General features: G+C 47.2%; 1 protein-coding gene across 9 annotated transcripts in view; it reads left to right on the forward strand.

The window, feature by feature from the left end:
* Nucleotides 1–21,145, forward strand: part of hdac7a (histone deacetylase 7a) — a 131,643-nt gene that overhangs the window by 64,522 nt on the left and 45,976 nt on the right. Inside the window, exon 3 of one of the 9 annotated variants that reach the window (XM_069182859.1) lies at nucleotides 20,447–20,557. The exons of the other annotated variants lie outside the window; for them this stretch is intronic. Coding sequence (XP_069038960.1) covers nucleotides 20,545–20,557 — 13 coding nt within the window. The 5' untranslated portion in view covers nucleotides 20,447–20,544. The remainder of the gene's footprint in view (nucleotides 1–20,446; nucleotides 20,558–21,145) is intronic. 9 annotated transcript variants of the gene reach the window in all.

The following is a 21,145-nucleotide window of genomic DNA, read 5'->3' on the forward strand; positions in this document are numbered from 1 at the left end:
TCAGGGAAATACACTTTGAGCATCATTGCAGCAGTTTCTGCAGTCTCTGCAGTCACCTGTGCTGGGAAGGAGCCCGGCCTTGCAACGGAGATTTGAAATTCTTTTTGCCGTCCCTGGCATCTCATTCTCTTGACCCGTTTCCATACGGAGTGAAGATCGTCCGTTACCTTTTGGTTTTTGCAGTCCAGACCACAGGCCTCTTTACAATCTGAGCTCACTGCTTAAACAGCCGCAGTCTGCACCAGGTGTGGGGAATTGCTCAATGACCTGATTGTTTTTTTTGCTAATTTAATTACCAAGAAGGAGTCATCGTGAATCGTGGAGCTTTTCCATTTAACCTCCCTTGCTTCATGCGTAAGTGTGTCGTTGGAGCAATGCACTGTATGAGATAATTCAGACACTGCCAGAGTAGTTTCTCAGAATTTGCATGCATCGTATCGCAGGCTACACCACTGTAATTTCTGAGGGATACTCCGCTTTAAAGCCTCCATGCACAGAGCTAGTTTTTTCACAGTCTAACTCAAACCGCTGCTCAGATTAGCTGTTGGAGCTCCCTAGATTTATATACAAGTTTGCTTCTATTTTCGGGGGGTTCTAATCATTCTCGAGAGGGCGGTTTGGGTAAGAATGTGGTGCATTTGCGGAAACTAACTGAGCAACATTATCTGAGTTGTAAAAAGTAATGAGCAGGGTCCCCCTGTGACATACTGTAGCAGGGGGTCTGAGGTGGAGAATTTGTTTTTTTTAAAGGGGCCTGATGTCTTCTAAGTTCTTTTAACAAGGGAAATGGATCCCTTCATACAGGGGACCACTTGTTAAATGAAGCAGAATTTCTCTTTTAACAAGGCGAAAAGGCGCCCATCCTCGTTGCCTCTCAGTTTGAGCTCCGCTGTCGTGTTCACCCTTCTCCACAGGCAGAGACAAAATCCTCACTGTTCAAAAATTCTGCAGTTAAATGGGTAATTTGTTTTGAGGAGCGCCGGGTTTTCTGATGTGTGGGGCGGCCGTTTCTGGGGAATGGCAGGACATCGGATAGCCAGGGCTCGGATGTCTCCGCAGGGATCCAGTATCCCTGGAGAGCCGCGTCTCCATTCACCTCCCAGCGCGGCTCCAATGTCGCCCTTTCTGCAGCCCTGGTAATTTCCCACACACCTTGTAAACGGATTCCTCTATGTCTGAAAGGCTTTGGCAGGCTCCGGACAGAAATGCGCTCCAATCCGGAGCGGCCTTTGTGAACGCCGATGAGCTGGCCTTCAGCGCCCGGGTGAATACGAGCTCGCCGAGGGCCAGACGGAGCTGAGGCTGCTGGCTCTCCTTGCTGGTGCGGGCTTGAACTAGGCCTCTGCCTCTGGCCGCCTGGGCTCCTGTTGGTCATCACTGTGACCTGTCTGGGTCTGTCGCGGTGCACGGAGCTGGTTGGGTGACTGCCAGCGTCTCTGCCAATTCCTGCTCTTGAACATGGAATAGGAAAGGGAGTCCTCTGTTTCGCAAGGCCTGAATTACAGGTCTTTCTTGTTGTCCTCGCATAAGCCACTCACAGAGCTGGTGCCTTACAGTACAACCGGGGACCCTTCGAACTCCTGGAGAGCTGTAGCGTCTTCTGAGATTTGCTTCAGCTCTTGGTAACTTAATTACACCCATTAGCGATTTGAGACCCTCGCCGTCTTGAAAAACCGGTTGAAGACCACGTGTCCAGGTGAACAGATTTGACCGTTCAACACTTGGAAAATCAGATTCTGCCAACGGACCTGGTTAGAAGCCAAGAGCAGAGGATGTGTTTTTTTGTGTGTTATTTTTGGAAAGGAAATGACCACGGTACGTTCCGCCCTGATGGGGAAAAAAGAAAGCACTTCCTATTGGAGCGGGTCTCCTCCTGGGTCCTGTGTCGGATTGGGCCTGATTGTCAGCAAAGGATTTGATTTGCTCAGGCTCCAGGCTCCGCCGTTTGGTTTTGCAGGTTTAGTTATGCGGGTCCTCGTCTGCGTGCGTGTCGAAATCCCGCAGCCTCGTGTCTTTCTCCACGGAAAAAAGAAGGATGAACTTGTTGGCTTCAAGGGCCTGTTTGCAGGTTTCTCCCACCAGGGCTGTCCGCCTGCGCCCTCCTCTCTCCTTTCTCTGCCCAACTCATGTTCCCGGAACATGGAGAAGAGAAAAAAATCCCCCAAAACGTACCGGGAAAAGTAAAGATGAGAACAAAAAGCACAACAATGGGGAGATTGTTTTTTTTTTTTTAAGCACTGTGAAGATCACATTTCCTGTTCCTTGTTTGTGCTCTGGGTAGCTGGCTCCGCCAGCCCTGGTGATAGCATTTACAGTGAAACCCGACACAGCAAGCAGAAGTTAACTCTCGGTTACCGGTGGGCTCTGTCACTGACACCACACCAAATGTCAGCCTCCAACTAATTGAGGCGGCGCAGGGTTCTCGCAGGAGAGGCTGGGGCAGCAAGCAACAGCTAGTGCAATGTGTATGCACCGTAAAAGCAGCACGAAATGTTGCTCACACGATATTATACATTAGAAAGCAAGTTTGCCACAGCTCATGGGCAGTGGTGGCAAGAAAGAAGGAGAAATAACATCTTTAATGCTGTTTAAAAATAATCTGAGCATAAATGGTGGTTTGCTATCAGGTATACGAATGTTTGCTGGGATCAGTCCAGCAAGAAACTCCATTAAATTCCATGGAATGCGTGTTTAAAAAACCAATGGCACAATCGGGACTTCATCAGTTTCTGATTGTGTGAGCAGCACTCCCCTGTTAGCCCTTTGGGGAGACTGACATCTGGGAAAGATCGCATTTTATTGCCGGTGTTGTTAGATGATCTACACAGGAGACGAGGGATGACGTTGGTGAGATTACAGGACCTGCTGTTTCTGCAGAGACCGGCTAAAAACCGAGACACCGCTGTCAAAGCTGCCTTGTGAAAGAGGCTGCTTTAGGAGTAGCCCGTGGTTCAATGTGAATTTCGAGTACCTGTGCAGACAGGTGAGGCACACCTGTAATGCGCTTCCCCGCTGTCCAGTTCCAGATCTTGTGTGAGCTTCTGACCACATGTACTTGGCAGGCTTGTCACTCAGGTTAATGAAGGCTTTCAGTACCTGTAGTAAACGAGCTGGGGCAGAGTGGCAGTGTTACTATGGAGCCCAGGATCGGGTAGCCTGTTGCTGTAAAAGTCCGCTCTTTAAAACGAAAACCTATACGGTTCGTCACTGTTGCATAGCTGCTGGGAGATTCTACTGTTACTCTTGTATCGGTGATGCTGTCTTTTGTGTGGTGTGGTGTTTCGTGAGTGTCCCAATTTAAAAAGCTGCGTCGAAATGGTATATTGACTTCCTGTAATTTTTTTGTAATGGGGTAGTTGCTTTTTTTCCCCCAAGTTGTCTGTCCATCTTCTCTCATTGGTTACCCAAATGACATTCAGAAACAGTGCCGTTTTCAGACTGGCAAAAAGAGAAGACAGATAGCGGATCATAAGAAAAGATACCAAAAAATACTCCCAAAACACACCATGTACAGAGCCAATGAACAAGGTTTATTCCGTGCCAAAAGGAGAAAGAAAAGAAGCATGTTTTGACTAAGGAGTCTTCTGCAGGTATAAAACAGCCGAAGGAGCCACTTGTGGTCCACCAGTCGATGCCGAGATTGAGCTGGGAGTGGGAGCACTCCGACAGCCGCTGACGGCCTCGTCGGGCATCTCCACAGGTCCCCCACAAGCCCCTGGACCCGACCCGCCCACAGCATTACAGGTGGGCCTCTTGTCCCGTCTTCCACGCCAACGCAGCGGAGGAGCACGGAGCTCTGTGCGACAGAGCCCGCGTTTAAAAACATGCCCTTTTCCAGTTTAAGCCGTGCGCGGACTCGAGCTCTGCTTTCATGTAGCGGCCTGACTCTGTGGCGTGGGCTTGCTGTTGAGGCCCCTGGATGCACTGCTTGTCCAGGATGTCCACAGTGGCCTGCGAGCAGAGTCAGAGCTCTTGACTGTGTGGGCATTTCCCTCAGCTCTGGACACAGTTTACAGGAACTCCGCTCTCCAGGAATGGGGAACTGGCCCCTCTTTCCAGTGCCTGACTCACGCTCTTTTCTGGCTTTTCTCGTTTTTAATTTTGCTCTCCCAGATTGCCTCCAGCAGAGCAAAGGCGACAGCAGAAGGAGGTTTTAGTGCAAGTTCTGTGTGCTGAGCAAAACGAAGTGGACACATGCTTTTAAGCTTTCATGACTTTGCACCTAGTAGGGTTTGCCTAGGTTTGTCTCTAAAGATAGAAATAAGCCAGCTTTAATCCTTGGGAAAGCTGGTGTTGCATAAAGTATGTGTAAAATTCAGTGTTAGAACAAAATGAAAATAAAGTTTATCTATGGCTGTTACAGGGCTAAAGCTAAGCATGAGCGCAAAGGAGTTTTCTTGGGACCTCCTCAGAATTAAAGGTTACATCCATGTCTTTATGTTATGCCCTATAGTTTTTACACGAGGTCTTTCCCTGTTAAGGATGCAGTCACACATATTGAAGATATTGTCTGGGCGCAGAGCTGTGTCAGTGGGTGTTGGCTGCAAGGGAGCAAGTAAAGGTTAATTCCAAGCTGAAAAGGAGAAGAAATGTGACATTCCAGCTGTTAAATCTTCTTCAAGAAGGCTCAGCTGAAACTGAGTATTTCTCCTTCATACCTGCAGAAGGCTCAACAAGCTGAAACGTTGTTTCTTCTTTGTAATTTTCAGAATGGGATTAGCCTTTGCTTGCTCCTTTGCAGACTCTGGAAAGAAAATGCATAACCCCACACTCGTGTGCCTTTCAGCATGGCTAATGCGCTTGGCACTGACAGGAACTGTGATGCCAGCCCCCTGGGTGAGCTCGTGGAGCTGGAGCATATGTAGGGTGTGACTGCAGTCTGCCCCGACTCTTTCAGGACAGAACCAGAGGTGTGTTTCAGTGGTGTACGGCTGAATCAGTCAGGTCACCTCTCGGCACTTTCGAGAAGGTCTATGCGTGCTGCTGGGTGACCATGGGCATGGCGCTTGACCTGCCCTGATCGCTCAGGGTTATCTGGGAGCCCTTATTGTTGGTTTAGATAAGGATACACTCACTTGACACGTCAAGTACCTATCAGCAGCATTAAACTGGTATGTCTGAACGGGGTCTAGGAGGGCACTCCAATGCGAAACTTGGAAACAGGTCATGCAAAGGTGTGCGAACAACATCAGAAATAAACCCAGATTGATTACATAACTGATTACCATCTATGTAAATAATACGAAAGACTGGAAGCGAATCCGGATACACCAGGAATTTTCTTTTTTTTTTGTGCGTGTTGACAAAAACAGGAACCCGAGGTTTTTCACACGTCAGCCCCAAACCCCTTCGTGATCCTTCTCTCAGGAGACAGAGGGCGGCTCTGAGGCTTCACCTTGCCGGTCTGTGCCCGAGTTCACAATGGCGCTGTCGTCAAACGGCTCCAAGCAGCTGGTCTTACAAGGGACGGTAGACAGCTGATCCGGGGTCATCGCATTGGTGGAAGGGAGAGCTTTCTGCCACGGCGCCATTATTCTTATAAAGAGCAGCGCGTTGCGTCAGTTGGTTTGTGTGTTAGCTGTCGTGGAAGGGTGCTGGTGGCCCCTTTGAGCTCATTTACACAAACGCGGGGACACAGCAGTGAAGGTGTCACTCTGCGGAAGTCAGTTTCTTCTTCGGTCCCGTCTCATGGCTGTCGCGATTGAGAAACCAAGTAAAGCTCGTTAGCTTATTGTGTTGTGAAGATAGTGTGCTGTGTAGCACTGGAGATCAGTCCTATACGCGTGAGACCATGACAGAGTGTTCCGGGGACTTATTTCTGTTGCATGTGGCCACCACTTGTGCCATTGTGGTCTTGCATGAATCCTCTTTCGGTCACAAGATATCTGGTGCCTGCTGGCGTGTACTCGCACTGTCCATGAGAACATTTCCCATGGTTGTCGCGATACAACTGGCCCGCTCACTTTCAAAGCACCCCAAACAATACTGTTTTGAAAATCAAATTTGCCAGTAACAGAATCTTTTTTTTTTTTTCCCAGTTGGTAAAATGACCTCTGTGTAACAGAAATGATTTGAGTTTCAGAGTTGATAAAGAAACACTGTCATAATGCTCTGTAAATCTGTGACACGAGATATACAGTGCCATGTGTTCTTCAGTGCACTTTTCTGAGTACCTAGGAGGAATGTCTACATCACTGTCCTTCCCATTTTACTGCCAGGAGCTGGTTCTGTAACATGTAGTGCACAGGATGTGACCTACGTAGTTTAACATTTAAAAAATTAAGATGTTGGGGTCTGTTTCACCATCATGGAGTTAATGTAAGGTTGGGTATTATTGATCAAGATTGTTAAAGGTGGTTTATCTTCTCCTGCTCTTGTCTTAGTGGAGGAAGATAAATAAAAATAGTTAAAATATTTGTAGAAGCTTTGTTGCTGTGTCTTGGAATTCTTTCATGCTGTGGTCTTGCCAAGCTCTGCTTCTTACAGGAGCAGGCTGTTCGAACAGTCTGTCTGCTACTGTAGATGGTGCCGCACTATTCCTCAGCTGGAAGAGAGGGTCTTTGACACAGAATATTTTCAACAAGGGCACAGAGGGTAAAGGTCTGCAGAGATGCAACTTTTGCATCTGAAAAGCAGGGCATCTGAAATTTTCAGGATTCAGTCAACCAAACTGAAAAATAACTTGTAAAATGTGCTGTAGGTTTTTTTTTTTTGCCAAGAAACAGAGTACGTCCATGAATGGACTTGGTCAAAGTGAATCAAAAAGTGAATCTCCTTGGTAACAAGGCCGGGTCAAAGTGAATCGAAAAGATAGAAAATTAGCTATGTCTCCCAAAAATGGGGTGGCAACATCTGGAATGCCTTCCTGAAAGAATTTCAGATACGTCTCGTTTCTTCTCATTTTTTAAATGCTCTTTTCAAGAGGCAGTGAAATAAATAGATAGATACTTTATTGATCCCGTGAGGGAAATAACAGAATGTGTCTCACGTAAAATGGGAATGTGGTGCCTTTGCTTGGAATCCTGCTGAGATACGATGCACAGCAACCAATTCTTTCTTTATCTATAAATCTCTGTCCAGTTGGCATAGTAATGTCTGTGAAACCTTCCCTTGTGGCACTAATCAGTGTTTTTACAGTTCCTTTATATCTGCAAGTCCCCTTTAAACAGGTATAAATAATGCCATAGACAGACATGACATGTACTGTAAATAGACACCTATTGAGCCTTTGATCTAAGGATTTGAGAAGATGTGGTTTCAACCTGATTTCTTCCTGGGTAATATAGGGTCAAGTATGTCATCAGTGGTGCCTACCTTTTTTCCACTTGATGTAATTCCTTTCTTGGAATGGGAGGAGTGGTTAAACTGTTTACAGATGTCGGGGTGAATGGATTGAGTCCAAGTCCCAGCAATAATAGATCATTGTGTGCCATGCTCATGAGACGTCAGTGTTCAGGATCAGGCAAGTGACTTTGGGGTAAATTTTCTGCATTTTTCAAGAGACCGTAGATTTATGATAGCAGCGTGACGCTGGCTGGGTGATTTGTGCCTGGGTAGGCAGGTCATGTCTGGTAGTCTATGGGTGGAGCGGGTGAGCCTGTGCTCGTAGCAGTAGCACGGTTTTCTGCTCGTGCGGGTGACCTTTGACCCGAGGTTAAGTAGCTGCTGCCCTGTGGTTTTCCCTCTTAGCGCGGGAACAGGAGCAGGGATTGTGGCAGTCAAGCCCAGCACCTGTTTGGGCCTGCCTCTGCATCCAGATGCACTGGCTACATAGTTCTGGGGGTCAAATACATTCCCTGAAGGAAATAGAAGTGGCAGGGCTTTGCATTATCCTGTACGGCCTATTGTCCCGGGAAATGGCAGCAAGTGATCTATTGGATGCGATCAGTTAGCTGCTGGCAATCGAGTAAACCCCGGCTGGCTGAGTGGCCCCCTCTCGTTTATAACCTTTATGTTCGTGTTTAAACTGCTTCACATAAGCAGCACCACCTCCTACCGCCACCCGCAAAGCTGAAGACTTTTTTAAACGCACTTCCCCTGTAGTTTCCACTTGTGTCCTCTACTTCGTGTTTCGCTGTTGATTCGGAAGAAGCTGACTGTTTTTTTTAATCTTGACTGTTTTTTTTTTAGTTTACTTGCCTGGCAGGGAGTTTACACTGAGCAGTTATACAGTATCAAAGCAGACATGAAGGTGAAGAGAGAAAGGCTTCTACATTTTGAGAGCTAGTGGAGGGGTGCCAACAGCTCGGGGGCGTCTCCAATGGGCCCTGCACCCCAGTTAGCCACCCTTCACGCTGCAAAATCCAGGTTTCGCCCCCCTCCCCCGCTGCCAGGCAGTGTTTGTTTGAAGTGGGGACCCTGTGCGGCGAGGCGCTGGAATCTGCTCTGCGCAGGCAAGGTGTGTCAGAGCACCTCCAGGGCACCGCGGGCTCTGATTACAGGCCACGGGAGCGCACTCTACCTTCTGGATCGGCCAGCCCCTCATACCTTTCTTTTTTGGGAGTTAATAATTAATTCTATGAGTGGAGAAGGCTCAGGGGGTAAACAAGGCAGGGGAGGTGGGGGTGGAGGGCTGGGAAGTGTGGAGCTTACCCCGTGACCCCTAGAGCACAGTCAGAACCTCTGAACCCCTTAACACTGCTTAACAAGGGGGAGTAAGACTCCATTAACAAGGCAGAATTCCAGAAATCCAGGTTTTTACAGTCTTGTGCCAGGTGCGTCTGTTTCCGATGCTTTGCTGACAATTTGATTGTAATTAAACAGTACCTTAGGCTCCTCATTCCACAAGTTGAGGAAAAACGGCCTAATTCTGTGTTCCAGCAGACCTGATTTTTGAATATCCTGTGATTCCAGTAATTCAATTTAAATAAACATGCTGTCTCACTTGATTGTATTGATACCCCTCCACCTCAGTACCACACGGTACCTTTCACCACGGGTCAGCGATATCGTCTTGTTGACGTGTGGCGTTTCCTGCTAGATCTTCACCTTCAGCAGGCTGGTTTTCTGAGCCTCACATTCGGGACAGCACTCCCTTTTCCGCCAGACGAAATAAGCGGACTGTTGCTCTAGAGAAGGTGATCAGACGGGCCCCTAGATCCGGCTGTATGCAGTGGCCGTGACAGGAGTGTTTGGAGGGGTGTTTTTCTTTTTGACTTCATGGCACAGGGCTGACCCGGGCAGATACGGGCTTTTGGGGATGTGGGGCTGGGGCAGAGGAAGTGCAGGCACTCAGGGAAAGGATGTCTTCATATGCACGCGCTATATATACTCCCGTAGACACACGCACGCGAACACGCGGATGGCTTCTCCAGCTGCTTCGGAAGCGGCTTGCTCCCGGGCAGCTGTAAATTCCAGACGTCCCTCCGGAGCCCTGCTCCCTGGCCCAGCCGCGCTCCGTCCTGTTCGGGCCGCGGCGCTTTCCGGCCGCCTGTCACCCCCACCGCCCCCCCCCTCCGCGCTGATTTATCGCCCGGCTGCTGGGGGAACAGAGGGCCGGCTCCGCAGGGTCACGACCCGACTCGGTGCAGCGCGCAGCCCGTCACGGACCCGGAAGGCGTCTCGGGGGGGGGGGGGGATTTCCCTCCATTCAAGTCTCCGTCCACCCCACGGCTTCGGGCCTCCAGCCCTGGGGCGACCCCGGGGTGTCTCCGCTGCAGTCGTTGCCCCCCGCAGGGTGCGGGGGCATCTTCTGCCACGCGTTGCATGCGTGCAGCCAGTCTGCTCTTGGAATACCCGGACTCCTGACAATGCTGGGTAGGGGCATCTCAAAAGCTTTAATTCAACACGTGAAGAGAATAAAAAATCGCTTTCACATTTCTTATCTTCTGAAAGAAGGATGACGATTGAATTGCGCTAAGTCTCTCCTTCCTCTGGTTCTGCTAAGGGGGGGACTTACCCCCCTTACACCAAAATCAGCAAATACATTTAGGTGTAAAACTGAATTGTAGTTGAAGTCTATACAAATGAGTAGCGTAAAGATATGTCTTTAAGCAAGTGGTAAAGATGTCCACATTAGGAGAGTTTGTAATGGATGTGGGCCATAAGCTCAACAGTTATAAAGCCTGGTCTGCAGCAGATCTCAGACTGAGATTGTGATGTAGCACAGTAAGTCTTTCAGTGAACCTAGACCTGGACTTCTCAGTGAGCTATACATATGCTGGAGCACCTTAAAATCCACATTGAATTTCACTGTGTAGGACAGAGCACAGGTGTGAAATGGTGAGATGCCAGTTTTAGTCAGCGCCTGAGCTGCAGAATTCTGGACAGACTGAAGCCTGTTTGGTACTTTCATATATACCCCGGTGAGTAAGGCATTACGGTTGTCTAATCCTGATGAAACAGGCTTGCTGAAACAGGAAGCACGCTAACCTGGCAATGTTACACAGATGCAAGTAAAGTACTTTCATAATTTCGAATTTTCTCATGACTTAAGGGTTAAAACAAACACTGAGGTTTCTAACTTTGCTCAAGGCTTCAATTTCAACACCGTCAACAAAAACTGTGAAATCATCCCTGTTGTGGTGTTGTAGGGAGCCAATAAGCATAAACTCAGTCTGATCACAGTTTAGGTTCAAGTTTAGTTGGGGCCCTATCTTGAGCTTGATACAGCAGGACCATACGCAGAGCAAAACGCCTGGTTATTTTTCCTCCCTAAATTCCTTTTGACGTAATTTAAAATATAATGTCCACTAACTGTCAATTAAGGTTCAGATGTTGGATAAGCATTTTCTGCATTGCACTCAAGTAATTAACAGGGAAGGAAATCCCTAGCAACTTTCCAGGCCGAGGCTGGGATGAGCACTTTGCCGTTTGATGTCTGTGTTTTGCAAGGGTGTGCAGGAATTTGCTTTACCGTGGAAAGCAGAAGTCTGGAGACGGGACAACCCAAAACGTCTGTCATTTCCCCAAACTGAATCACATTCCACGCGCTCTTCGCCCGCAGCAGAGCAGGGCATGCCGTCATGAGGCTCCCGCCGGCCGCGGGGCGGTCTTCGTGCTCCGAGGAGGCCTGGCGTGTCTGCGCTGGGCTGGCCCGCCGGGCCCCGGGCCCACAGAAAGAAGACGGGTACCGGGGTGGATCCGTCGCCCGGGGAGAAACGCAGCCGCCGTGCACATTCCCGACGCCCCCGCCTGCCCAAGCGCAGCGGCTTGCTCTCTCGCGCCGCTGGGCTTCTGCTCTTCGCCCCGGCCATCAGATCCGCAGCTGACCGCGCGAGCGAGGGAAGCGCTCGGCATGAGCAGCTAAAAGCGTAGATCCTGTCTTGCACAAGGCCGATGTAGCAACAGCGCGTGCGCCCGAGCGCAGTGTGGGCTTGTGGCAACGTCACGTTCAGAGACCAAAAACAACCAACGGAGACAGAGGCCCATGTTTGGTCTCCGCGCCTTTAAATACTTAAATATCCAAGACGGGACTTGCTTTTCTGCTGGATGGGCTTTATTGTTAAAGAGCTGGGTAAAGGGTACCCTGGCTTGGTAAATGAGCTGCCAGGTGGGTTTCTGTGCAAGCAGGTAAGGAGTCAGGGAAAAGTCCTTGGCTCTCTGGTGGTTCTGGTGAAGACGACGCCAGAGAGGGAGCGGAAGGCAGTCATTTCCAGCGGGGATTGAACTGGGGGCCTCTTCATTGGCTTGTGGTGCAGAAAGAGTTTTTGTACCTAAGGGATCACTCATACCTTGCAGTGGTTAGCAATGAAACCACCTTGCGTAGCGCAAGCTCCGGATTTATAGATTAAGAAAGAAGCCTCGCTGCCTTATCAAAGAAATACGATCATTCTTCTTCTAAGTTTCTAGCTGTAGGTGAGCTGACTTAAGGCAGCATTTGACCGCAGTTTAATCCCAAGACCATACAGATGACTAGAGTCAAAACACCTTTCCAGGAGCTCTCAGGTGTTTTTTTAGATGAAACGGATTAACTATTAATGCAGAATGTCCATCTGTTTGCAGAACAGCTGTGGAGTCTGGACAGGTAGAGGGTCGTCGTTATAGAGTGAAGCCTGTATAGTCCACTGGAATGTGGTCAAGCTGAGCTGAAACATAAAAGTGATTTTTGATGTGGTTATTTTTTTTATTCTTGCCTGTGGTTTGGTCATTTTACCCCCTCTTGCTGTTCTTTTAACCCTGAAGCATCATTCGTCTGTGCCGGAAAATAGGTAGATGTAAAATATTTCTGCCCTTTGTGGCTTCTGCATCAATATCCGCTCATAAAGTGCTGACAGATCAGGCTCAGTGAAGGTTTTAATGGAGTTCATCGATAGCTCGATTGTCTAAAATGGTCCATTTGCGAGACGAGTGTCGGAAACGATTGGTCACTGGAGAGCACTCCAACCCTCCTCCGATCGTGGGAAGACAGTGACCTCGTTTACTCCGGTTCGGATTTAATTTGGTCAAACTCCCCGCGGTGTCGGTATGGTAACTCCACTTCAGCTCCAGTTCAGTGCTCCTTGGTGTTCTTGGTTTCCCTTCCCCTGTTTGTTTGGCGGCCGGCATCTTTGTGGAGCAGGATGGTCCATTTCCACTTCGGTGACCTCAAGTTCAAATCCCACTCAAAAACAAGATGGGTTTTTCAGCGGTCTGGCCTGACATTTCTCAGACATCTCACTGAATCTTGAAACCACGAGTCATGGTTAGCCCTAAATTTGTCTCGCTTAGTGGATCAGCCCTCCAGGCCTCAAGTCTCTTGGTTTCATTTTTTTTTGTTTTGTTTTTGAGTACAGTATCCTGATGTTAAACAGCTTCAAAACCAGTAGATTGATTGAGGAAAGAAGAGAATCGCTGGAGCAGAAAACTAGCCATGAGGGTACACCACATGTCTGGCACGAGGCCCTGGGACTCTGTGTTCTGGGATGTTACTGGCTGTACGTTTCACCTTCATCTCTGATGCTGTTTTGCTTGTGCCCTGCCCGAGAGTAGCCAGCTCAGAGAAGTGGTTCACCTCTTGTTGTATAGCACCTTGATCCGTTTCAGGTATAATGAGCTTTAATCACAGTGGGTGCTGGACGAAGTTTTTGTCTACGTTTTGTGTGATGTAGTTAACGTAGATGACAATGAATTTGCATCGACAAATGGGGAGTTGAAGCATTCTGATATTCATTACTTTTCTGTTTCGTGATAGTTGCAAGAGCTCTCAATGGGCTGCGCTTGAAAAAACACAGACTTCCATGCCGTGCTGCTCTGCAGTGGGACTGTCCCGCAGTTCTCATAATCATAGTCTCCGAAGAGCTAGTTTAAAAATAATCCACAAGTTGGACAGTACACTCAAAATTTGACATGTTTTTATTGAGGCAGGAGGGGGGGGGTTGAAGCTAAGGGGGAGCAGAGAACAACAAATCCAGTAATATCCTTTCTAAACTAAAATATACCATTGAACTTTTTAACCTCTGAAAAGAAAATGTTCATATATAGCAGCAGAAGAAAGAATCCAGTGACTAACTCCACTAACAGGAAGTGTCTGTTTTTTATAGACTTTGCTTCCTTTGTCTAGTGGCGTTGCCGTGGTGACTTGTCCTCCCCTGTATTTATGGGCTGGCTGTGGTGGCGGGGGCTGTGACTGTGATGTGATTATAGCTGATGGCAATCGCAAGGACCTCCTTTTAGTGGGGGGGGTGACTTATCACTGACCAGCAGTCATGCACTGAGATAAGAGCTGCGTTCTGACTAATTATAGCCCCTCGTTTTTGTCTTCTTATTCTATTTCGAGTGGGATGTCTGCGCAGCACTTGTGAACTGCTGATGCTAGGCCTCAAATCACAAGCCTCGCTCAGGCCTGCCAAGAAGGAAACAAGACAATGGTGTCTATCTTAATGATCTAAACAGCGGAGGAACTAATTACCGAGAGGTTGCGCACTGCTGATTAAACCTCCCACTGCTGTTTTTTAGTTCTCCTGGGACTTGCTCCGTTATTTAGTTTGCATTGGTAATTGCTGTAAAATCTAAAGGAGTGATTTCAGGGTGAGGTGGTAGTGCCTTGAACTTTCTTTTCTCGCAAGAAGAGGCTGTAGCGAATCTGGAACTTCATTCGGCTGTCTTCATTCTGATCCAAGAAGCTACATCTGGATAAGCAGATAACTGCTTACTGTCAAACTGGGCCAGGTGGGCTGACCGGTCTCCTCTCTTTTGTTACTATTCTTAAATTTTCTGTGGATGGTGGATTTCTGCCTTTGCAGCAGGCCTCAAAGACAGAGGTAAACACGGCTAAGCAGATAAACACCGCTTGGTCTTCAGACCTGCAGGAGTGCTAAATGAAAGCCAGCAGCAGAGCAGCAGTCTCCCACTCCTCTCGTCCTGCAGCGATGTGAAAGTGTCAGCCCAGCTGAGGGCGCCGAGGATGGAGGAAAGTCATGGTAAACTGACTGTGGAACACGTGGTCCGAACCCCAGCACGGACGGGACCGATCCCCACCAATAGACCTCTGCACAGGCTGGGAAGGAATGTGCCTGTAGCAGTCAGAAGGACTCTGAGGAGCTCTGGAAACTCGGGTTGCTCTTTGTTGAGGAAACGTTCCGCGGGGCTGTGGAGCAGCCGTAAGCGCTCGGAAGTGACGGTGGCTCGGCGCTGTGGTGGAAACGATGGCTGCCAGGCGTGGCGAATGCCTGAGAAGGAGATGATGATCCTTTCCTGTTGCAGGTTAGGAAATATCCATCAGAACTGTAAAGAAATTCCCGATTAAACACAGCTTTAAACCATTCACAGTCGTGGATTCATTCATTTGTCCTTTATTCCCCGGGTGGGCAGTTTTTCCTGATATGCAGATAGTAAAACACAGATGTTCTGAAGGCTGTTTTACTGTTTTAATTTTCTGGGATCAGTGAGTTCTGGACTCTGTATCCACTTTGACGAATCTGTCAAATTCTTCGTTTTAGATGCTTCGCTGGTGCCACGTCTGTGCACAAGAGTTGTGCTTATGGCAAAATCGAATTTGATCTTGGATTTGTAGCAAGAAGGGATGGAATGGTTTCCCGAAATCTGTAGGATCTGATCTGTGCTCTGCTTTTGTGTCAGTGTACATTTCCTTCTTCAGCCTAATCCCTACTGGTAGCTGTTTGTTCAGAGCACTTCCAGCATCTGGGACAAGCTACCCAGGCATGTTGCTGAAGCTTACGCCCTGGCTTCCTTGGAAAAAAAAAAACAGCTGGATGAGATCAATTGTTTACTAACTACTCAATTAGCCAGATGGGCCAAACGGCCTCCTCTCACTTGTAAATGGCCGTATGTTCTTAACATGCTTAGTCACAGACATCACTTGCAATTTATTTTTTGATTTCCTGACACTAAGAGAGAAAGCATTTTTTCTTACAAAGTACCCGTTCCTTACTCATGAAGAGTTGGCGTTAAGCCTTTTTGTTAATTTTCTCATTCCAATCAAATGCCTGCACTGCAGACACGTTTGCTGCAGCCTTGCTCCTTGACCAGGGATCTCCAGGCCTGATCCCGCAGAGCCCCAACCTCAACCCTGTGATTGGAATAGCCTGTTATTTACAGTTTAAGCAATCGATCAGTTAAGCAAGTAGTGTTTCAGTGAAGGAGGCACTGGTCCTTGAAGGCTGAAAGATGGGAATAGCTTTGCTCTAGATGATCTCTGCATAAGTGAGACCCATCACCTGTTTAACTGATCATTGTTAAATTGTTCCAGGCCTGTAGAAGTGGATGATTTAAGGCTGCTTATAAAACCTGCTGGAGACCCCTGTTCTAGACCACCTTGCTGGGAATAACAATAAAGAAAGGCATTTCAAACCCAGGGAAAAGGATCAGCAATGCACGGTTTTGAATTACACCGAAAGGGTTAAACTAAATTTCAACTGCAGGGAGCATTCATCCTTTCGTAAACTTCCCAAAGCACCTGGGAGGAAAAAAAAGTAGTTTATAAAGCATAAAGTTGCTATTATTAGCTCAGAGCTGAAACACGCGGAGTGCTGTGCTGAAATACCTGTGTGTTTGCATAATTACACCATCTTCCCCTCAGGCCCATTTCGTTTAATTATCATTTGTTGTGCACCAGTTGCTTTAGCAGCCTTAGAGGTAAAACAGCCATTACAAGAGGATCGCTTGTTGCCAGAGTTCCTGGTATTGGGTTGCAGGGGCCATCCGGGCAGAACCGAGGGAGGATGTTGAGCGCTGATATAAAAGAACATAAAACGAGCTTATCTTCATGATTTCCTTTATGGAAGGCTTTAGTCTCTCTAGCTTCCCATTTTTTTTTGGGGGGGGGAACAGGTTTATAGACACCTGAGCCCCTTGCGATTTCCATAAACATACATATCTTCTCTGTCGATGGTAATCAGTTAGCCCGAGCTAAAAATACTGAAGTATTCTGCCCTGATCCTCCACAGAAGCAAATCTGATATCCTGATACTATCGGCCCCGCTGGCATGATAAGTGTTGTCATGAAGCAGCCAGTTCTAGGGAACTCGGGAGCGATTGTATGACTTGCATTACTGCCTTCGCCCGCACTGTGGGATTCGGACGTGTACAAGTTACAGATGCTGCGTCCAGCTCAGAGGTGGAAATATTTGTTTTTCTCTTCAGCCTGTCAGGTCCCTGCTGTTCTCCTTATCCCCCCCCCCTCCCAGGGGAACTTGGTCTCCTGTTTCACAGTTTCCTTCCGGGGTTTTTGTATTCAGCCCCTCCGATCGGGAGAGTCTCGGGCTTCCCCTTCAGTCCAAGACACCCCCGCTTTAACAAGGTCACGTTTTTCCCCCAAGAGAACTTCCCTTTAGGAGATCAGTGCAGCCTGCAGCCATACCAGAGGCTGTAATTGTTCCTGAATGTTTTGAAGCAATGTTTTGTGTTCGATGTGGGTTAATCTTTATTTGTAGCACCTTACTGGCCTTACTGTGTCTGTTCAGGCAATATCAGGCACACAGGTGTTTCACAGAACAGCCCTGTAGACTTTCGAATGGACCACGTATGGGATAGGAATCATGCAGAGTGCACTAATTGCCCATTCTGTGTCTCGGGTTATATCATTCGTTTGCCATGTGTACGCTGTGGCATTATGTTTGTGAAGTGTTGCACACTCAGACCTGCCTATTCCTTATTATGCACCGCAAAGTAACTTTTTCATAGTTCCCAGTGCTTCCCCTCTGTATCGCCCAGTTGTGTTATTAGTAATCACCTTGAATAAAAATCACAGTTGAATACATAATGTTTCAGTGGGTGAGTGTGTTTGTTGGGCAATCTATAGGGTTTTCTGTGATCATAGAACTAGTATTGAAGCATTACAGAAAAAAACCTGACAGTATCACTGATACTCTGGTAACCTCTCCCTACACACGTTTGAGGGGTTGAAGTGCTTTTGCACTTTTGCATATTAACACAAAACTGCTGGTAATGGGTAGCGTTTCAGTAGGACACTAGGATCCTCCGGATTATGATTATGGATACTTTGTGCTATTAAAACCCTAAACCTGAGATGCAGATGGACACGGGTTTCTGTCATCAAGAGAAGGTTCAGATTGGGGGCCGTGATTTGGAAAGGATGGTAGAAGCTAAAGAAGTCCAATGTATTATTTTGTAACTCTCTTTAATGTGCGTGAGCTTTTCTCGGTGCGACCCAAGACGTTCAAAGTCGTGCGTCATGGAGGTTGACGTTCTGGTCTTGCTTGGGGGGATGTTTTCTCCTCCTGAGGTGGAGATGCTTATTAAATCCTACTGTCCGATCATTCCTGACAAATTCCCCAAATTCCTTTTCTGTGAGCTTCTGCACATCGCAGTGTTTATTCAAGCTCCGTGAACTAACACACCCCTTAGGCCATGCTGTTGAGGAGAGCTGTTTAATAGCTTTAATGGAAGACAGGCCCATCTTCGTTTTGACCACAGTTCAATAAAGCTGAGGTATACACAGCAAATCGTTCTGGTATAAATAACTCTGCTGTGCCCTGGTTATCTGAGACAGATACAGCTGTGACACCTTCCCTTCAGGGCAAATGAGCTGAGGATTGTTGTTCACACTGAAGTAAACTGAAACACAATAGCCACCATCATGAAATGTTGTAAGAGCAAACGTTTGAAAATAAGCCGTGCGTGTTAGTAGCTGTCTGGGATGGCCCTGAAATTATACATGGACACAGCCGAGCCAGTTGGTCCTCTGAGGAGAATGGGATCCCTGCTTGGCGTTTGTAAGCTCCCATGTCACCATGACTTAGTGCCTGGAATCTGCTATCTCCTTCAGAGGACAAAACCAGGAGAGACACAGGAACAGAACATTTTCCCAAGTACCTGCCCAGCCCCCAGGCGGTAATGCAAACTTTGATGCAGCCGCGCTTCACGCCAAAATGACATGAGCACTATCTGGGATATGCGGGGTGTGTGTTTTTTTGCAGTTTAAAACTCCACCTGCATCTGCAGATTTATACCAACTAGAATAAAAATGTTTTTTAAAAATCCTGCTCCGAGCAGGTCCTCTGTTATTAAAGAGGGGTTAACGGAAAGCTCTGGCAAGAGGAATGTATCTCCTCACCTGTGTTTAAAGCCTGGCAACTTTCTCACTGAACTGAGCTTGAAGTGCAAAGAAGTTCATTCGATTTCCAGTGTAGCAAAAGCATCAGGGCGTCATCATGGTAGCGCCGAGGGGAAGATTGCCAAGGGTGAGACAGAGGGGCGGCAGTCAAGGAGTGAAAAGGGAGACTTCCAGTGCGGTTAGGCGTAGCTTGACAAGATACAGGGATTCCTTCATGTCTTCAAGGAAGCTGATTCTTATTCCTTTAAAAAAGGAAATTAATCATTCGCCCCTCGAGCGGCCACCATCAGAACCCCGATCGGCGCCACCAGTGCATGGTGGGATTGTTATTTTTAGGGCCCGACTGACTTTTGGGATTTTCATGCTGCAGTCTGGGTGTCCGATGCCCTGCACAGCAGACCGCTCGCTCAGATACATGACCTCGTCTCAGTTTACAGAGTTTTGGCACCACGTTTGAACCCCAACACCGGTTCCGGTGAAGGTGTGTGCACGTTTGGTAGCTTTGCAAGGTTTGCTTTCTGCCTCCCTGCACTTGGGTGGAGCAGATGTTTCATTTCTGATTTTATGGTTTGGGTTCCAGGGCAGATTTAATTCATTGCATTTTAATTAGCTTTTTGTCTTTGGGGCTCAAGTGAGCTTTAGGATGAGTTCTAATTTGCCCCCATCTTCAACTTTTTTTCAGAGACTTTTTGCTGCTCATATTGTATATCGCACTGCATAGTAATGGTATTCCAAAACTGAGACATATCCAAAGTTGTAAGATAACCTGTTCTACTGTGTAAAAATGTTTAATTTGATCGTTTAAAGTGCAACTATAAGCACAGCTGCAGTCAAATTTAATGGTTCTTGTAACCCTAACCCTACTATGCCTTGAAAGGCACGATTATTTAAATACCATTTTAATACCCTTTTCAGCTGATTAAAAACATGTCAAAGAAGATTTGGTATTTAAGAATATACATTTCCAGGAGGTTTTTTCAGTGATTTTGATATACATATTTTTGCACTTTTTTATACGGTACCAATACCAATTTGTGGGTGCCCAGGGTGCAATTTAGTTAAAACACATGGGTTAATACCCCTTTTCTTTTGAAATATGCTATGAGATCTTCAGTGTTAGGATAGCATGTACCACAGTGTCCCATTTTGCCCTTTTGTGGGCACTGGTTTGGAAATCATGTGCAGAGGAAAGAGCACCACCAGGTGGTCCACCCACACCCTTCAGAACAGCAACCGGTTTCGTCTTCGCTGCTGAGCAGGACCGGTCCAGCTTAGCTTTTGAGCTCTGGTTAGATCAGATTGCAAGGTGGCAGTGCTGTTGTCATTTTCAGGGTTAAAATCTGAAATGGGCGCTGTGGCCAGGCTGAATTCCCCTGGACTCCGGGAGTCTCAGTCACTTAAGTGTGCGTTTCCTCTTTTGTGCCTCTCAAGGCACAACCTCCAAGCCCGGGTGACTTTGTTCAAGGCTGAGATTCAGTCCCACTGAATAAGATCCCATGTGACCATCCTGCTGTTTCAGATTGTGCCTGGTATCTGTCTCAGCTGAAATGCACCCTTAATTTGTTTGGTGTCACACTCATCGGTCTGATTCACTTCTATATTATGAAGAGCCCTCCAGGATTTAAAACCAGATTCTTGAGGTGATTCATTTTGGAATTATTCTTTGCATGTGGGGTTAATCAAGGACTTGAAAATGTTTACGATGTAATTTAATGCATCTCAATATTAATGAGCTTGATGCTTGTTTTAATTAATCCATTGTCGTTACTGACAAGGGATTTACACTTAAGAAGAGAGGTGCTTAATGCTCAAGGACAGGGTCAGGTTTAAGAAGCAGTTAAGTCTTGTTCTGTCCGTCATATAAAAAGTATTTGTAATGCGGTGTCATGTGCTGTGTTGTGTAGTGTTCCTTGTGCTGAGCCCTTGTTCACCCAGAGTCTGGCAGTGTGTGGGGATGTGCAGTAAACAGTGTGCTGTTCTTTTCTTTGACAGAGCCCTTAGGCCTCAGGACGGGCCAGGAATAGCACTGCCCTAGACGGATACAAATGGAGCTGTTTAGATGGATGGAGCAATAACCTGGCTTGTTGAGAATGTGGAAAGTTTGTGAGTTTTGGATTTCAGTTTTATTCGGGTGAAAGTGTCACCTGCTGCTCTGTGCTACAGTAAAAATATCAGCGTTCCCCTGGGTGTTAGAAATATTTTAGGAATCGCGCAGTGTTCTGGGGCTGATTTCTCAGGGGTGTCAAGTTATTGCTTTCTGTCATTTTCCATGGGGAAGAGGAGTGTTTTCAGTGAGCTTAAATGTGTGTATGAGATGATTTTTGGCCTGGGGATGTGGACATTTTTTTTTCCTGAAATTGCTCACTTTACAGTGTATCTCCTTTCACTACACTGTCGACTGTGAATGAAATCGTGTGTGCCCTTCTCAATTTCTGTGCTACAGAACTGGTTTCTCAACAAGTCAAGAGGAGGGCACATAGTGTTCTAAACTGAGCGCATACTTGGTGTCCAGGAACAAGATTTATTTCTGAAAACTTTCTTAGGTATTTTAAACCAACATTACAGGCATAGCTGAGGCAGATTTTAGACATGAATAATGTCACAATGATCTTGGTCGTCAGACAGGCATTCTTCCAAGCACATTGCAAGCACTCATCAATCTTTTCTCACTATGGAAAGATTTCAGCACCA

Source organism: Lepisosteus oculatus, chromosome 1 (assembly GCF_040954835.1).
Source record: "Lepisosteus oculatus isolate fLepOcu1 chromosome 1, fLepOcu1.hap2, whole genome shotgun sequence".
Taxonomy (NCBI): Eukaryota; Metazoa; Chordata; class Actinopteri; order Semionotiformes; family Lepisosteidae; genus Lepisosteus; species Lepisosteus oculatus.